This window comes from Balaenoptera acutorostrata, chromosome 6 (genome assembly GCF_949987535.1).
Source record: "Balaenoptera acutorostrata chromosome 6, mBalAcu1.1, whole genome shotgun sequence".
In the NCBI taxonomy this organism is placed as follows: Eukaryota; Metazoa; Chordata; class Mammalia; order Artiodactyla; family Balaenopteridae; genus Balaenoptera; species Balaenoptera acutorostrata.
In genome coordinates, this window is record NC_080069.1 from 92,378,431 (window position 1) to 92,394,369 (window position 15,939).

The 15,939-nt window shown below is 45.7% G+C and overlaps 1 protein-coding gene across 5 annotated transcripts in view; it reads left to right on the forward strand.

Moving 5' to 3' along the window:
• The window catches only part of COL15A1 (collagen type XV alpha 1 chain), a 99,325-nt gene extending 92,719 nt beyond the window's left edge, over positions 1–6,606 (forward strand). For all 5 annotated transcript variants that reach the window (XM_007197053.2, XM_007197056.2, XM_057548814.1 and 2 more), the window contains 3 exons: positions 2,985–3,170; positions 4,394–4,509; positions 5,520–6,606. In XM_007197053.2, coding sequence (XP_007197115.2) covers positions 2,985–3,170; positions 4,394–4,509; positions 5,520–5,733 — 516 coding nt within the window. In that variant the 3' untranslated portion in view covers positions 5,734–6,606. The remainder of the gene's footprint in view (positions 1–2,984; positions 3,171–4,393; positions 4,510–5,519) is intronic.
• Positions 6,607–15,939: the final 9,333 nt, after the last annotated feature.

The window sequence follows — 15,939 nt, forward strand, 5'->3', positions numbered from 1 at the left end:
AATGCAGGAGACACGGGTTCGAGCCCTGGTCCGGGAAGATCCCACATGCCGCGGAGCAACTAAGCCCGTGCGTCACAACTACTGAGCCTGCGCTCTAGAGCCTGCGTGCCACAACTACTGAGCCCGTGTGCTGCAACTACTGAAGCCACATGCCTAGAGCCCATGCTCTGCAACAAGAGGAGCCACCACAATGAGAAGCCCGCACACCACAACGAAGAGTAGCCCCTGCTCGCCACAACTAGAGAAAGCCCTCGCGTAGCAGCAAAGACCCAACGCAGCCAAAAATAAATAAATTTATTTAAAAAAAAAAAGAGTAGCCAAGAGAGGAATGGAGATGCAGATGTGGAGAGTGGATGTGTAGACACGAGGGGTGGAGGGGATGAATTGGGAGATTGGGATTGATGTATGTGCACTACCATGTGTAAAATAGATGGCTGGCGGGAGCCTGCTGTGTAGTGAGGAGAGCTCAGCTCAGTGCTCTGTGGTGACCTAGATAGGGGGGATGGGAGGCGGGTGGGAGTGGGGTCCAGGAGGGAGGGGATATGTGTATACATGGCTGGTTCACTTCGTTGTGCAGCAGAGGCTAGCACAGCACTGTGGAGCAACTGTACCCCAATTTTTTTTAAATGTAAAAACAAAAAAAAAGAGCAGCCAAGAGAATGAAATTGAATGGCCTGAGGCCACTCTTTTTAGCAAGTATTGTGGGGACACTTTCAAAGAAGAAGGCATGGACTTGGCGGACACCAGAAACACGTTTCGTTTAGTGCTGCCATTCACCGAGCAGGAACTAACGTAGGGCATGGTGAGTCTGCGGTACCTGTAGGATATCTGAGTGGAGACCGCCAGGAGGAAGCAGGATCAGAAGGTCTGCAACCCTGCAGTGGGTCTGGTCTGGAGATACAGACCTGGGAGTTTTCAGCAGAGCTATGGAAATTGTCTTGGTGATGGTAGGATTCCCAAAAGAGAATCTATATGGTGAGAAGAGATTGGATTGTGACGAGCAAAAACAAAAAGGAACTGATGGAAGACATATGAGAAGGAAACTGAGACGCCATCGCCAGAGAGGAAGAAAGAATGCCAAACAAGATAGAAGCCAACAGTGTCAAATGCTGCCAAGAGGCCCATTGAAAGAACTAAAAGGTGTTGTTTAAATTGAGAAACTAGAGAAAAGCATTTCTGTAGCATGGAGGGACGCCAACAAGATTCTAGTTGGTTGCAGATTAGATGGGAGGTGAGGAAATAGAGAAGCAAGTATAGGTAACCCTTCAAAAAGCTTAGTTATGAGGGAAGACATTAGGGCAGTAGCTACAAAAATTTTTTATAAATTCTAAGGTAATACATATTCATTGTAGAAAATTTGGACAATGAATAAAAAGAATGGGAAAGGGGACTTTCCTGGTGGTGCAGTGGTTAAGAATCCACCTAATGCAGGGGACCCGGGTTGGATCCCTGGTCCAGGAAGATCCCACATGTCGCAGAGCAACTAAGCCCACGTGCTGCAACTACGGAGCCCATGTGCTGCAACTACTGAAGCCTATGCACCTAGAGCCCACGCTCCACAACAAGAGAAGCCACAACAACGAGAAGCCCACGCACCGCAATGAAGAGCAGCCCCCGCTCGCCGCAACTAGAGAAAGCCCGCTTGCAGCAATGAAGACCCAACGTAGCCAAAAAAAAAAAAAAAAAAAAAAGAATGGGAAAGAAAATAGTAAATCACTTATAATTTTACACAACTACAACCATCTTCAAAAAGCCATTTTAACGTTTGATTGTGGAAATGTCACTGTCTTCATAAAAATGATATCTATTCATGATAGAAATGTTCCAGCAGTTAAAGGTATAGAAACATGAGAACATAAAAGCCCCCAATCTCACCATTCAGAAGCAGCCATCGTTGCAGACATTTCTCTGTGCATCTCCTTAAAGAAGGAGAGATGGAGGTGGTGGGGTTGGAGGTGTGGCAGGGAGACCTGCACTCATCGCTGCCCCTTTCCTAGGTATCCCCTGGTATCAGGGAAGCGCAGTCCATCAGGGCCTCTTGCAACTACCCCTGGGTGTAGCCCCGAGAAATACAGCAGCAGAAAGGTGATGAGACCATAAGGCCTCTTCCCTCGGGTGCCACGGTCTTCAGTCACATAAGAGGGAGGAAGATGGGTTTAAGATATTTAACAATATTTTCCTTTTCTGGTGACTTGGGCCCGGGTCCTGCACCAGCTCTATGCTAATGAGATAAAAGTTATTCCTGACATGAGATTGAGGAGGGAGATTACTACTCCTTGATTATGGAGTATAATTCAGAGGGTACAGCAGAAAGGGCTGGGAGAGAGGGCCGCAAAAGAAGGCTGGGTTTGGGGAGAGAAAGAGTGGGAGAAAGCAGATTATGGAATGGCTTTTATTTGGGCTACTTACCAAGGTGGCAGGTCAGTATGTATGACCTGTATGACCCCTAGTTTCCAAAAGGGTCTATCCCAGAAGTCTTAGTAATAAATGTCATGACCTTCTCGTTTCAATGCCTTTTCCCTCTGGTCCCTCATGATCAGCCCCAGGCCTACTCAGGAGGTAGAAGAAAGGGCAGGAGGCAGATAGCTTGATGTAGCCCTGAGATCTAGGACCAAAGCCAGCTTAAAAACCTCCTAGAAACTCAATGAGGGGCAGACCCACAGATGGCCTGCCTGCAGGCTGGATTCAGATCTCTGAAGTGCTTTATTTTGTTTTGTTTTTCTCATATATGGAAGAAATTTCTACTATTTAGAGCTGTTCAGATTGCTGACACAGGCTGCTTTGGGAGACCTGAGCTCTCCCTCCCTGGAGATGGTCCAGCAAGGGCTAGAATTCCAATGTCAGGTAGAGGTTGAGTAAGGTGACCTCTAGCGTGCCTTCCATTGCAGCAAGTGTGGGATCTTATTAGGAACATGTGATGGCTATGGGGGTTGGAGTTTGCTTGAATTCTTCAACTGCACTGTCTTTTCTCTCACTTTTTTCAGCTACACTTGGTCGCTCTGAACACGCCATTTTCTGGGGACATTCGAGCTGATTTTCAGTGCTTCCAGCAGGCCAGGGCAGCAGGACTGCTGTCCACCTACGAAGCATTCTTATCCTCCCACTTGCAAGATCTCTCTACAGTTGTGAGGAAAGAAGAGAGATATAGCCTTCCAATAGTGAACCTTAAGGTAAAAATAAATATCGTTCCCATTGCCTCCTGGATGGACTGTTCTCCACAGGGACTAGAGGCAGTTGCCACTCCTGACATCATCAGAAGTATGCCGTTTCAAGGCCCTGATTAGCTGCGTGACTTTGGGTGGTTACTTTCCCTCTCTGGACCTCAGTTGCCTTATATTTACAATGGCCCTTCCTGTTTGGAGGGTTTATGACCCTTGGAGCAGACAGGAGGGATAGTAATGACCTCTTTCATTTCTATAGCTTTTGTGTTTGTTTACAATGCACTTCATAGCCATTATCTTAATAGATACTCCCAATAAAAACGGGAGTTATTCTTTTCTCAGTTTGTCAGATGAGGAAACTGAGGCTCACGGGGAGAAAGCAGTTTACTCAAAGTCACTGCAAACTGGAATTAGTTTCCCTGACCCCCTCTTGGTTCCACCTGAGGATGCCTTCTGTAGAGCACTGGCTGAGTGGCACCAGAGAACAGCTGGGGAGCACTGGTCCCAAAGCAGAGCCACTCTGTCCTGCACCCTGGTTTGGTACCCTCAGATATTTCTCTGCCCCCATTCACTGGCAAGGCAGGCCCTCGCATCATCCCTCAGTTATACCATGGAAATAGCCTACTCCTTTAAGGCTACAGAGGGGCAGCTCTGTTGCTGCTCACACACATCCTGGGTCCTGACCCCTAACCAGACCTCAAAGGTGCTTCGAGACCCTTTGGTCCCTGTGACCCCAGTACTCCAGTTTGGAACCTTGAGGCTGGCAAGTCCATCCTGACCCCCCACACCCAGCACTTCCCATCCCGTCTTCCAAGGTTCTGTTCTACCACATTCACCCACTCAGATTGTATTCTTGGAATACAAATCACCGAAGGAAAAGGAGTAAGAAATTCATCTCCACATGATCCACTTGTAGGCTGGCACAAGGCTTGGCACAAATTTGAAGCTGAGCTTTGTATACGTTTAAAATAGCAATGATAAAGACCTGAAACACACTTTTGATAGGGAGGAGACTTTATACACATATAGTAAAAGAAATTACCTCAAGAAATAAGACCGTAAAGCCAAAAGGGTTCAAGGAAAGATTATAAAATCAAACCACAAGTATTTCCTGAGTTCTTACTCTGTCTAGGATCTGGGATTGGGGTTAGGGACTTCTGGGCCTTGAAGAATGGATAAATATTTGCAGGCTGTTTGTATAATGATTCTAACATGGCATTTTGTCTCCATAGGGCCAAGTACTTTTTAATAATTGGGACTCAATTTTTTCTGGCCATGGAGGTCAGTTCAATACACATGTTCCAATATATTCCTTTGATGGCCGAGACGTAATGACAGATCCTTCTTGGTAAGTAGAGGTTGAAGCCCTTGAAGTATATCATATAATAGACAGTTTTAGGAGACAGTCTAACAATGGGATGCCCTTATCAGCTGCTCCTCTGGGGTGCTGCCAACGTAAAGCCTCAGTGAGGCAGCCAGGGGCCATGGAGAGGGCCTGGCCATGGAACCAGGAGACCTGGGTCCAGTAACTTAATATGGGACCTTGAGCAAGGCACTTCCACTCTTTGAGCCTCAGTTGCCTCACCTGTCAAATGGGCAGGATAATCATATCCATACAGATAAGACTGTTGTGAGAATAAAAAGGTAAGTGTGAGAACATCTAGCATACAGTAGGCACTTAATAAGTGGTAAGTAATGCTATTCTTGGTGATTCTTTATCCCTATACTGTGAGTTGCACTCTAATTCTTTGAAAATTATGTATGCTTTTAAGAATAGAACAACTCAGTAAACTTTTCCTCAGTGTCTACTCTATGCCAGGCCTAATGCCAGGCCTGGAAGGCACAGTAATAAACCTACACAGCCCCTCTCCTTTCAAAGCTCATAGTCTGTGGGAAGATAGACACAGACTAGCTACAATTCTAGACGTAATATTGTCATTGGAAAATGGAGAAACAGATAAGATGGTAGGAGCACAGAGGAAAGAATCATTATTCCTTGGTGGTGAGAATCAGGAAGCCTTCCTGTAAGAGGGGGCGTTTAATGGACTTGGGAAAGATGAGAAGGAATCACTGAAAATGAAAGCGAGGCCATTCCAGACTAAGGGGCTTCATGAGCAAAGGTTCAGATTCACGAAAGCAGAGAGTATGATTTCAGAGCAAGTACAAGCTGGATATGGTTGGAATGCAGTGTGTTCAGAAAGTTGGAAACAGTGATAAAGACAGAGAGGTGATGTGCAGTCAGACCCTGGAGGGTTCAGGAGTTTGACTTGACTCACTAGACTTATGCCAATTTGCTCACCAAGATATGCCACAAAGAAGGGTCATTTCAAAAAGTAACACAACAAAATTCCCTTTCAGGCCCCAAAAGGTCGTTTGGCACGGCTCCAGCACCCACGGAGTCCGTCTTGTGGATCAGTACTGTGAAGCGTGGCGAACCGCCGACATGGCAGTCATGGGCTTGGCCTCCCCGCTGAGCACGGGGAAGATTCTGGACCAGAAAGCATACAGCTGTGCTAATAGGCTAATTGTTCTGTGTATCGAAAACAGTTTCATGACAGATGTGAGGAAGTAATGACCTTCCCATGATTCTTAAGAGTTTTCCAATTTTTTTTTATGTGAAGAGTTGACACTGAAATCTAAAATGTTTAAATGTTGTAAATATTAGTTTTTTATTACACATTCATCACAACAGCAACCAAAGAAAACATACCTCAATACACTCAAAACTGAAGACATAAAGGACTCAGATCAAAGACAAAATCTGATCCATCTATTGGTGCTAGATTCTGCAGGAAACCCATGCAGTGTAAACACATCCCAACACGGTTAAGAGCAAGTTGAAAACAAAGGCCTTGGCACTCTGCCCACTGCATCCTTCAGAAAGTGATTTCCTTCTTTTAACCGTTGTTGAGTGTAAGATGTCCTTCATGTTTTCTTACAAAGTCAGTGTTTAGAAATGTACCCCTTTCTAAGTTATGTGCAGACCAAATGTTTTGTTCTTTAATATACATCCATTGTTTGCAACTGCTGTTCATACAGAGAAACAGAACTGCTCAAAATGATCCTATTTGTATTTTCTGATATTACCAGACTTTAATGTTTTTTCCTAAAATATTATCGCCATCTTGCTTTAGGAGTTTTATATTTCGACACAACATATTTTAGTGTGGCATCTGTTTATATAAATGACTTGCTGGAAAAGTTTAAACTCCCAATGATCTGAAACTAGAGAAGAAATAGCACATAATTACTACCTTTCCTGTGGTGGCCCTTTCCCCACACCCCACCCTGATTTTATAACTTCCATTTGGCAATGCTTGAATTATAACTGCGATTCAACAAACAGGTTCATGAGGATGAATTTTCTGAGACACATATACCTTCATGCTGTACACTTTGATTCTTTTTTTTCCATGTAAGTGAACATAAAAACATCTTTTCCAGGCGCTTTCTTCTGTTTGACTTTTTTCCCCCAGTTCCTTTATTCTTCACCAGTGATGTGGAAGCGGCCCTGGGGGGCGGTTTGCTAACCCTGTCACTGCCACTTGTGCTACCCCTCGGGAGATGATCAGAGAACAGGAAGATTTTCCCATCATGCTCCTCTGCTCCTGCCTGTTGTCTTCCACTCAGTGGGGGCAGAAGAGCCCCAGTGTGACAAACAGGATCAACTGTGTCTCAACACATGACTTTGGGCAAATCTGCCTTTTTCTCTCAAGGAGGTTGGGATAAAATAAGTAATATCAGCTCTCAGTTCCTAAATATCAGACTTAACATAAGTCCTATTTATCTTTCCTCATAACCCTGCAAGGTAAGTAGTTTTATCTTTACTTTACAAATGAAAAAAAAAAAAAAAAAGTTGAGGCTCAGGAAGTCACTTGTTCCAGGTCACAAGGCTGCTGAGTGGTGGGGCTGGTTTCAGGCCCAGGGTCCATCTCACTCCAGTGCCCAGGATCGTTTCAAGGAGCAACTGCACAAGGCTGCCTATTCGCTCCCTCCCAGCTCCCAGGCTGTGACTCTCTGGCTCTTGGCTTGATGCTGCAGGAGAAACAGAATCACCAGGCAAGTGGCATGCTGGGATATTTCCTCCCATTCAGCTGGGCTGGCCCAGAAACTCAGCAAAGTGAATCCACCCTAATAGTCCTTGAGGTAGGAAGGAAATGGAGGACCAAAAAAAGGCAGACAGCCCAGAACCTCCACTTAGGGGCTTCCTAAATGGGAGAGCAGTGAAAATCTGAGTCATGGGATGAAGACAGTTATAGGTTGGAAAGCCCCAGAAGGGATTGTTGAGGACTCGCTCACCCACCCAGTGGCTGGGGGGGTGGGGGGTGCCTGGCATGGACAGGAACTGAGTGGGGAGGGGAGCAGGAGGTGCTGCGGTCGTGAAAAGAAGGTACCTTCCGTTTTAGCCAGAGCCCACTGCGGCCCTGGGCCACAGAAGGCGCAGGGTGGTGTCGGGGTTTGGGGGAGCCAAAAGGAGGGGAGACCCCTTTTGCCGACCCCAGGAAGGCGGTTGATATTCATGCCCTGGCTTCTCCGTCCTCTTTGTGCACCGAAGGAGGGTATGACCAACCGGCCCTCCCAGAAGAGGCCTTGCATCAACCCCAGTCCTGGTTAGACTCTGAGAATGACGGTCAAAATCTTGGGCCTGGCATTCAAGGCCCGTCACTGAACATCAGTTTTCCTGTCATTTGCCAAAGGCCACTAGCCTGAGGGCCTCGTGAATACTTAAGTGAGCCACATAGGCCCCTCTACCAGGCTGCTGTCCGGGCCCTGCCCCGTCTTGGGAAAGCCTTAGCCACTCTAGGTCTAGCCTGGCCCTCTTGCCAACAGCCAGTGCAGACTCTGCTTCCTCTGTGACATCCCCCAGTGCTCTGAACCTGCCTACCTTTTGTCATGCTTCCTCCTCTGAACACCTGGTGTATTTCACACCTAGATCTTGTCACACAAGTGAAATGCAATGATTGAAAGGTCTCCAGCCTTCACTTTATCCCTGAATGTCCTTCAAGGCTGGGGAGCAGGCTAGCGCTCTCAGGCATAATAGGGGAGGGAAGAGAGGCCACAGTAGTCTTTACAGTGCAAGAGGTCTTGGGGTACTTGCTGAGTCCATACTGTGGACTCTCAAGGTCTGGAGCCGGCAGCATCCAAGGTCCCCTGTCCAGAAGCAGAAAGACAGAAGCGGCTGTCCCATATCTACCCACATCAGGGGCCAGGTTCCATGGGGGAGGCAGACTCTGGAGGGCACGAAGGAGCCTAGAAACTGGGAAGGAAGGGGAGTTGGGGGAGACACAGAATGAAGGGGGAAGTCCAGGGCAAGCTCTCTGCCAAAGTCAACGTGGCTGCGTGGTGGTGCCTCAGAAGAAGCGAGGGAACGAGGAGAATGAATCATAAGAGCCAGTCTCAAATTTCCTGTACCCTCTGCATTTAGATGGCTTGGACCATGTTGCTTGAACCTGTAGGGAGTGCAAGTAGGAGACCGCATGGACCTCAGGGAGTGGCAGCAGTCCCGTCCAGCTGAATAGCGATCAGTGAGGGAAACACAAGGCAAATTCATAAGCCAAAAAACAAACAACCTACAACAAAAAGGAATGTATTAGCTCATGAAACCAGGAAGAAGGACAGGGAATCCAAGAGATTCAAGCAACATTGTCACTTAGTCTGTTTCTCTTTTTCTGTGTGTGTGTGTGTGTGTGTGTGTGTCTGTCTGTCTTGCTTCTGCTTTTCTCTGTATGTGTCTTCCTTCCCTTCAGCGAGAACAAGATTCCTTCGTGTGCCAGGGTTGTTCATAGCTCCAGGCTTAACGTTACTCCAGACCCCAGAGGGTGGCCTCAGAGGAAAGAGAAGACTCCCTCTCCCCTCTGGGATTATATTAATTCCTGAAAAGGATTCTGGTTGGTCCCATTTGTGTTGTGTGTCTATGACTTTGAGTGGCAGCTCCATCCAAGATGAGTTATGCAAAAGAAATAATTCCTCCACCCATAATGTGAGGAGGTTTGCAATGACCATAAAATAGGGCTCAAGAGGTTGAGAAAAAGACCAAAGAGAGAGAGAGATCCCAGCACCTAGCAGCAGGGAAGGGCTGAGTGTAGGGGATGTGATGGTAGATGATGGCCCTGAATTCTAGGATAAGGTATGTGGACTTCATCCTGCTACTGGTGGAGGAGCTTGGGAAGATTTTAAGAAGCTGAGATACAGGATGGGGACCAGTTCTGTGTTTGAGAAAGATCAAGCAGGTCTTTTGTTTATTTGTTCATCCATTCAGAGATACTTCTTCAATAATGCTTTTGTAGCCAGCACCATATTTGAATTTGGAGAAATGGTGCCCCCACTTTTCAAATCCACCAAGCCTATTCTCCTGCCACGGATTGTTTCAAATCCCATGTGTATCTCCTCTTCCTCCAACTCCTCAAAGACCTTACCAGCTGGGGCAAGTGTATGTGTGCAATCCCTGCCTAACCCAACACTGGGGGAGTACCTCTCTGGTTATTCCTTGAGCTCATGAGTCACCAAGATACCGCTGAGCAACCTCAAAGTTCTTTGATCACCACTGGCTGATTTCCCCTTCGCCTTCCATCTTGTACTCCAACTTACAGAGCAGTCAAGTGTAGACAGGCCTTTGTCTGGGTTTGAATTTGGGCTCTGCCACCCACTAGCCGTGTAGACACCTGCAAGTTACTGAAAATCATACCCTACACTCAACACTTCCCTGCAGCTCAGTTTCTTCATCTGTAAAGTAGAGGTAGTAAAGGAAATTACTCTCCACTGAGTTAAGTTGTTAGAAGCTCTGGGAGTGGGGTTGTGACCCTGAGTAAGCATCCTGAGTAAGTGCTCACTATCCCTGGCCTGCCCTAGATGTCTCTCAAGATGAGCTGGGGGCCCTTTCTCTAGTCTTGCTGGATGGCGTCTTCCAATCTGTCTGCCTTCAAGCCCAGAGCTCTGGCTCAACCTGTACACACTAGTGCAGCTGTACCTGTTGGTGAATATCCACTGTCCCAAGCCCCTGGGTGTTCTGGCTCCCCTGCCCCTCTGCTCATCCTCCCCATAACCCTACAACTAAAATGTTATCATCTGGCCCAGCAGGGGCTCCATGATTCCGCTCTGGCACTGGGGCTATATTCCTTCTGATTGACAGGAGCATGTGCCACAATGACAGTGAAATAATCTGATTATTCCCCTGCCTAAGCCTGCCCAGCACCCTGCGTTCCAAGCAGGACCCAGAATGCCCTGTTATCTAATATGTTCATAGAGGAGATTGCCTACCCCATCCCTCCCTCCAGACTTGCTCCGTCTCCTCCGATCCTTCTCTCAGGGAATGGTGCCACCAGCCAACCAGTAGCCTAGGAGTCATTTGCTTACTCACTCATTCAACAGTTATTTTCTGAGTGCTTTCTTAGTAATAACAGCAACAATAATAATGAGATGTAAAGTAGGTATGAGGAAGTTCAGCAAAGTCTGGATATTTCCATGGTGGCTACTTCTGTTCTTCCAAATGTCAAAGTGTTTTTTTTTAAATATCTCGGGGCACTCTTGCTTTGCTGCATGTGTTGGTCCTCCTTTGAGACAAAGAGTGGGCTCCTGTCTTACCTCTGTAGGACCGCGTCTCACATCTCCATGCTGATCTCCTGGCCCACAGCTTCTCCCTTCCAGTTCATTCTCTACACCAGGAGAGAAAACTTTCTAAAAAGCACTTAAACATTGTCAGTGTTTTGATTTGGGGTCCTCCTTAGATGAGGATTCATTTGCCAGTAGTTTATGTGGGAGGTGATCCCGGGATACACCAGTAGGGGAATGGGGAAGTGAGATAAGGAAGGGAAGGCAGGCTTTAAAGGGGGCATCTAGTCACCACTGTGGGCGACCAGATCATCCTCTCCTTTTAGGAACTCTGGGATCCAGCGTAGAACAGGCACCTCAGAGTTTCCCACCTAAGGGACAAGGAACAGTGGTATTTATACACCAACATCCACCAGTCACTGAAAGGCAGAGGGGCGTTACATTCCAGTACCTCTGACCTGCCATGCTCAGCCGCAGTGGGCTCGGGCTGCCAGAGAAAGTTCTCAGGCAAAGCGATGTACACACTGGCCACCGGAAGTTGGAGGTCTTCGGGCCGGCACCGCAGAGCCAGTTACATCAGGCTCAGTCTAATGGGAAGCCACGCAGGTTTTATTTCAAGATAATAATTTGAGCTTACAGTAACTTCCCCAAATCTCATTGAAATGATGAAAGTAATAAAAATAAGAGGAGGAGAAAGCTCTGAAACACCACTGTCATAAAGGAAGAACAACATCAGCCAGGCAGGAGTCTTGAGAATTTCTGGAAGAAGTGAACCTAGTGTGATTGGATATCTTACAAAGGCAGGGCCTGCTTGTGAGTCTGTCCAGACGCTGGTGCCCACAGCACTATGCCAGCCAGGACTGGAGGCAAAGATACTCTGGGACCTGTGAGGGAAAGCTTATGGGGGCCTGCGACGATTGCTGCCAGCACTCAGAAGAGCTATCAATCCTTTTCAATACAGGCTTTCATATTTATAAATAGCAACATATATTTAATTTGACAAATCTCCTCAGTCATCTGAGGAGATTAAACAGTCTCAGAAAGGGAACCAGCAGATCTATCAGAGCCGATGGCTTTTATCAAAAAGAATTATTACAGAAAACAGGAGCCAACTTGAAAAATTCAAATTTGTGTTTCAGTGAAATGTCAGAGGGTAAAAGAAGCATCAGATGGGATACTAGGAGAACAAGGAACACTACTTGAAAATAGAATACATGATTGTATGAGCCTCCAAATAAAATAGGACTGCAGCATATATACTATTGAAAACTGATTTAGTGAATTATCAGTAAACTCGTAAGAATTAATACAATCCTCTCAGAACACAGACAAAAAGATAAATTCATGAGATAAAAAAATAAGAGAGAGGGCTTCCCTGGTGGCACAGTGCTTAAGAATCCGCCTGCCAATGCAGGGGACACAGGTTCGAGCCCTGGTCCAGGAAGATCCCACATGCCGTGGAGCAGCTAAGCCTGTGCGCCACAGCTGCTGAGCCTGCACTCTAGAGCCCACATGCCACAACTACTGAAGCCCGCGTGCCACAGCTACTGAAGCCCATGCGCCTAGAGCCTGTGCTCTGCAACAAGAGAAGCCACTGCAACGAGAAGCCCGCGCACCACAATGAAGAGTAGCCCCCGCTCACCGCAATTAGAGAAAGCCCGCGCGCAGCAACAAAGACCCAATGCAGCCAAAAATAAATTAATTAATTAAAATGAGAGTGATAGATATGATGTCCCAGTGTTCATATAGCAGGAGGAGTCATAGCATAAGAGAGAAGAATGGATAAGAAGTGAAATATCAATTAACAAAATAATGAGATTTCCCGAGCTGAAAGAGTTTTAGCTATGGATTAAAGTGATTCACTAGTCCTGGGCAGAAGTGTTGCAAAAAAATTCACCCAAGGGCACATCTGGTAAAATTTCTGAATTTCAAGTATAGTGTAAAAATCCTATAAACTTTCATTACAGAAAGAAATTCAGACTGGCGTTGGAGTTCTCGTTTGCAATATTAAAAATTAGAAAACAATGGCGCAATGTGTAAATAATCCTGTGGATTAAGAATTATGACATTAAAATTTTGCAGCCAAACTGGGAACAAAGGAGAGAGACTTCCAGAAATGTCAAGACTCGAAATTATAACACCCAAGTACCCTTTGTGAGAAACAAACTTAGTGGAACAATTATAACCCAATATAAATGAACAGAGAATTAGGCTCTCACAAAGTAGAGGGCATTGTAATACACTAGAAATCTAATAAGAAACAAAGTCAGGGTAATTTATAGTTGTGTCTAATCAGTGTTTCCCAATTTGTAATATGTGTACCACATCTAGATTGAGGTGATTTTTCCTTTAATGGTTATATACTTATTTTCATATGTGTTAGAAATATATAGGGAGCACCAAATCAATAATTTCATGTTTGTTTTTATTCAATATGAAGCTTAAGTGGGTATTTAAGTTTTAAAAAATATGTTGGTTTAAAGAAAAATATTAGGTAACTAGCAGTACAAACGGTATATTGTTAAGACAGTAGGCAAATGAGTGAGTTTGGGGAAAGGTTGGACTAAATAATTGTTGATAGTGTGGTTGTAAAATATGTTCCAGACTTTACCAACTTGTGATGATAAAATAGGTTCATGTTTCCTTTAAAACCCAAATTATAAGTCTGATCTCCTAGGTGGGAAATTAACACAAAGTCCTTTTCTTCCCCAAATATTCTTCAATAATTCTACCCTTCAAATAGTCCAGGTTTGCTTATATTTTCCCCAGGAATCAGGTCTACTCAATTTTTACCTGTGGGTACCTGCTGGGAGAGGGGAACTCAGAGATGTCCCTTGTGCCAGACTCACTTCCCCGGTGTCCGTGCTCCACCGGCAGTTAGCAGGGAGCTTATGATGCTGAGAACTGTTCTGAAGTCATGTTGGTCTTGAAGAGATGGGCTCTGACGTGACCACCCTGTTCTGGTGTCTTGACACCTAGACCACCTCCCCCGTCCACTGCCACCGATACAGATCTCTGCCAATCCATGCCATGGTGCTCTCTCAGAACTCAGGCAAGGATGCTTCTTCTCACAATATTCTCATATTTAGGGTGTCCCCAGTGTCACAGCTCTTAAATAGTATGGCATTTTGTGTTCATCCATACTGCAATCTTCTTCAAGGCATCCCCACAAGCAGGAGGGAGGCTGACTTAGAAGTTCCACCATTAATCCTACTCTGTGTCCACATCAAACATTTCCCAGACTGTGATGATGAGTGTTTTGGTGTCCCCAGATGCACAGCCTAAGACAAGACTTGATGCAGGGGATCCCAGGAAGCAGAAGAGAGGGAATGGGGAGAGTGAGACAGAGAAGGGGGATAAGTCCATCTATGGATGTATCATAATCAATGATGTGCTATGAAAATGTAATGATCAAAACTGATGCAAAAATACGTAGAAAATCTGAATATTCTAACCACAAATGAAATGCAAAAGATTATTTTAAAAAATCTCATCTCCCCAAATTCTGTATTCTTAGATAGTTTTATGGCCGGGATAGGAGCAATTCCTCAAAGAAAGGATGATGCTACAGACAAAAGAAAAAGTAAATTGGCAAATGAAAATGAAAGATGCCTATTACATTCCCCTCTTGGGTTTCTCTCTCTCTCTCCATCTCTCTCTCTCTCTCTCTCTCTCTCTCTCTCCCATATGTACAATACAATTAACTCACATACAATAAAAATGCACTCACTCCCTTCTTAAGATTTGACAACCAAAGTGACATTCAGCTATCACATCTAGCTGCTGCAAATTGAGGGTCTCTGGATGATGTACATTCCATTCCACCAGGTCCTGATGCTGGTCATTAAATTATTAATTATTTATTGAGCAAATTGGGGTATAGAAGAAGAGTAATTGCCCTTGAAGATCTTATATTCCAGTGGGAGGGGAAATAGATCATAAGCATGCAAACAAATAAATAGATAAGATGAAATCGGGTACTGAAAATATCTAAAAGAAGACAAAAGAATGAGGTGTGATTTGGGGAGGGGGATGCTGAGATAACTTTCTGAAGAGATGACATTTGAGTTGAGATGTTAGCAACTGGTGTATTGAGATGTCTTGATTAAGCTATAAACATAGAACTATTTGACTTCCTACAGATGCTATCCCTGGCCATGCTATATTTGGGGCACAGTCCTTTGTAGTATAGAACTCTGGGGAAGTATATGAGTTAAGGTCCATCCGAAAGACGAAAAGCACTCTCAGTATTTGAAACAGAGGGAATCTGATGCAGACAATTAGTTACATGAGTGTTGGGAAAGCTGAGGAACAGAATAGGACACAGTAAGACTAACCAGACATTATCAAAAGAGGAACAAAGGGAGGATAGTGTGTTACCAGAGCTGAGAAACGAGCATCAGGCAGCAGAAGTTGGACCGGGCTGAGCCTGGAGTCATAAAGGAAGAAGAGCCCACAGCCAGAAACTGCACTAGAGGCAGACAGGGTAGAAGAAAAATGCCGTGATTCCTTCCTTCCTGCTGCTTTCCAATCCCTCACCTACCAAAGGTGGTCTGAAGTCATCTGAGCCAGTAGCTTGGGCAGCATGGCCTGCAGGGATCAGGCTCCCACCCCCAACACAGGGCAGAATTGGGAAGGAGTGAGAAATGCACCTTGAGGGCAAACAGGCCCGGGACAGACACAGGAAGATTCCATGACTCCTTGGGTATTAAAAGTCTACTTTAAGACTTCAGTCACGGACTTCCCTGGTGGCACAGTGGTTAAGAACCCACCTGCCAATGCAGGGAACACAGGTTCGAGCCCTGGTCTGGGAAGATCCCACATGCCGCGGAGCAACTAAGCCCATGCGCCACAACTACTGAGCCCGCGCGCCTAGAGCCCATGCTCCACAGCAAGAGAAGCCACCGCCATGAGAAGCCCGTGCACCACAACGAAGAGTAGCCCCTGCTCGCCACAACTAGAGAAAGCCCACGCGCAGCAACGAAGACCCAACACAGCCAAAAATAAATAAATAAATAGAAAAATATATTAAAAAAAAAAAGACTTCAGTCACAAACTCTATTTCAATCTCTTTTCCCTTTCCCCTGCCCTCACGCAGAGCATTCTTGAGCTGAGATCCTGACCTCTAGGAATGAAGATGGGGAAGGAGTCTGATCAAGTTCTGAGGTATATTCTTGCCTTCCTTCTTCAAGGCTCTGCCCTTCAGGCGTGTTTGTGGTGGGAGGGAGGA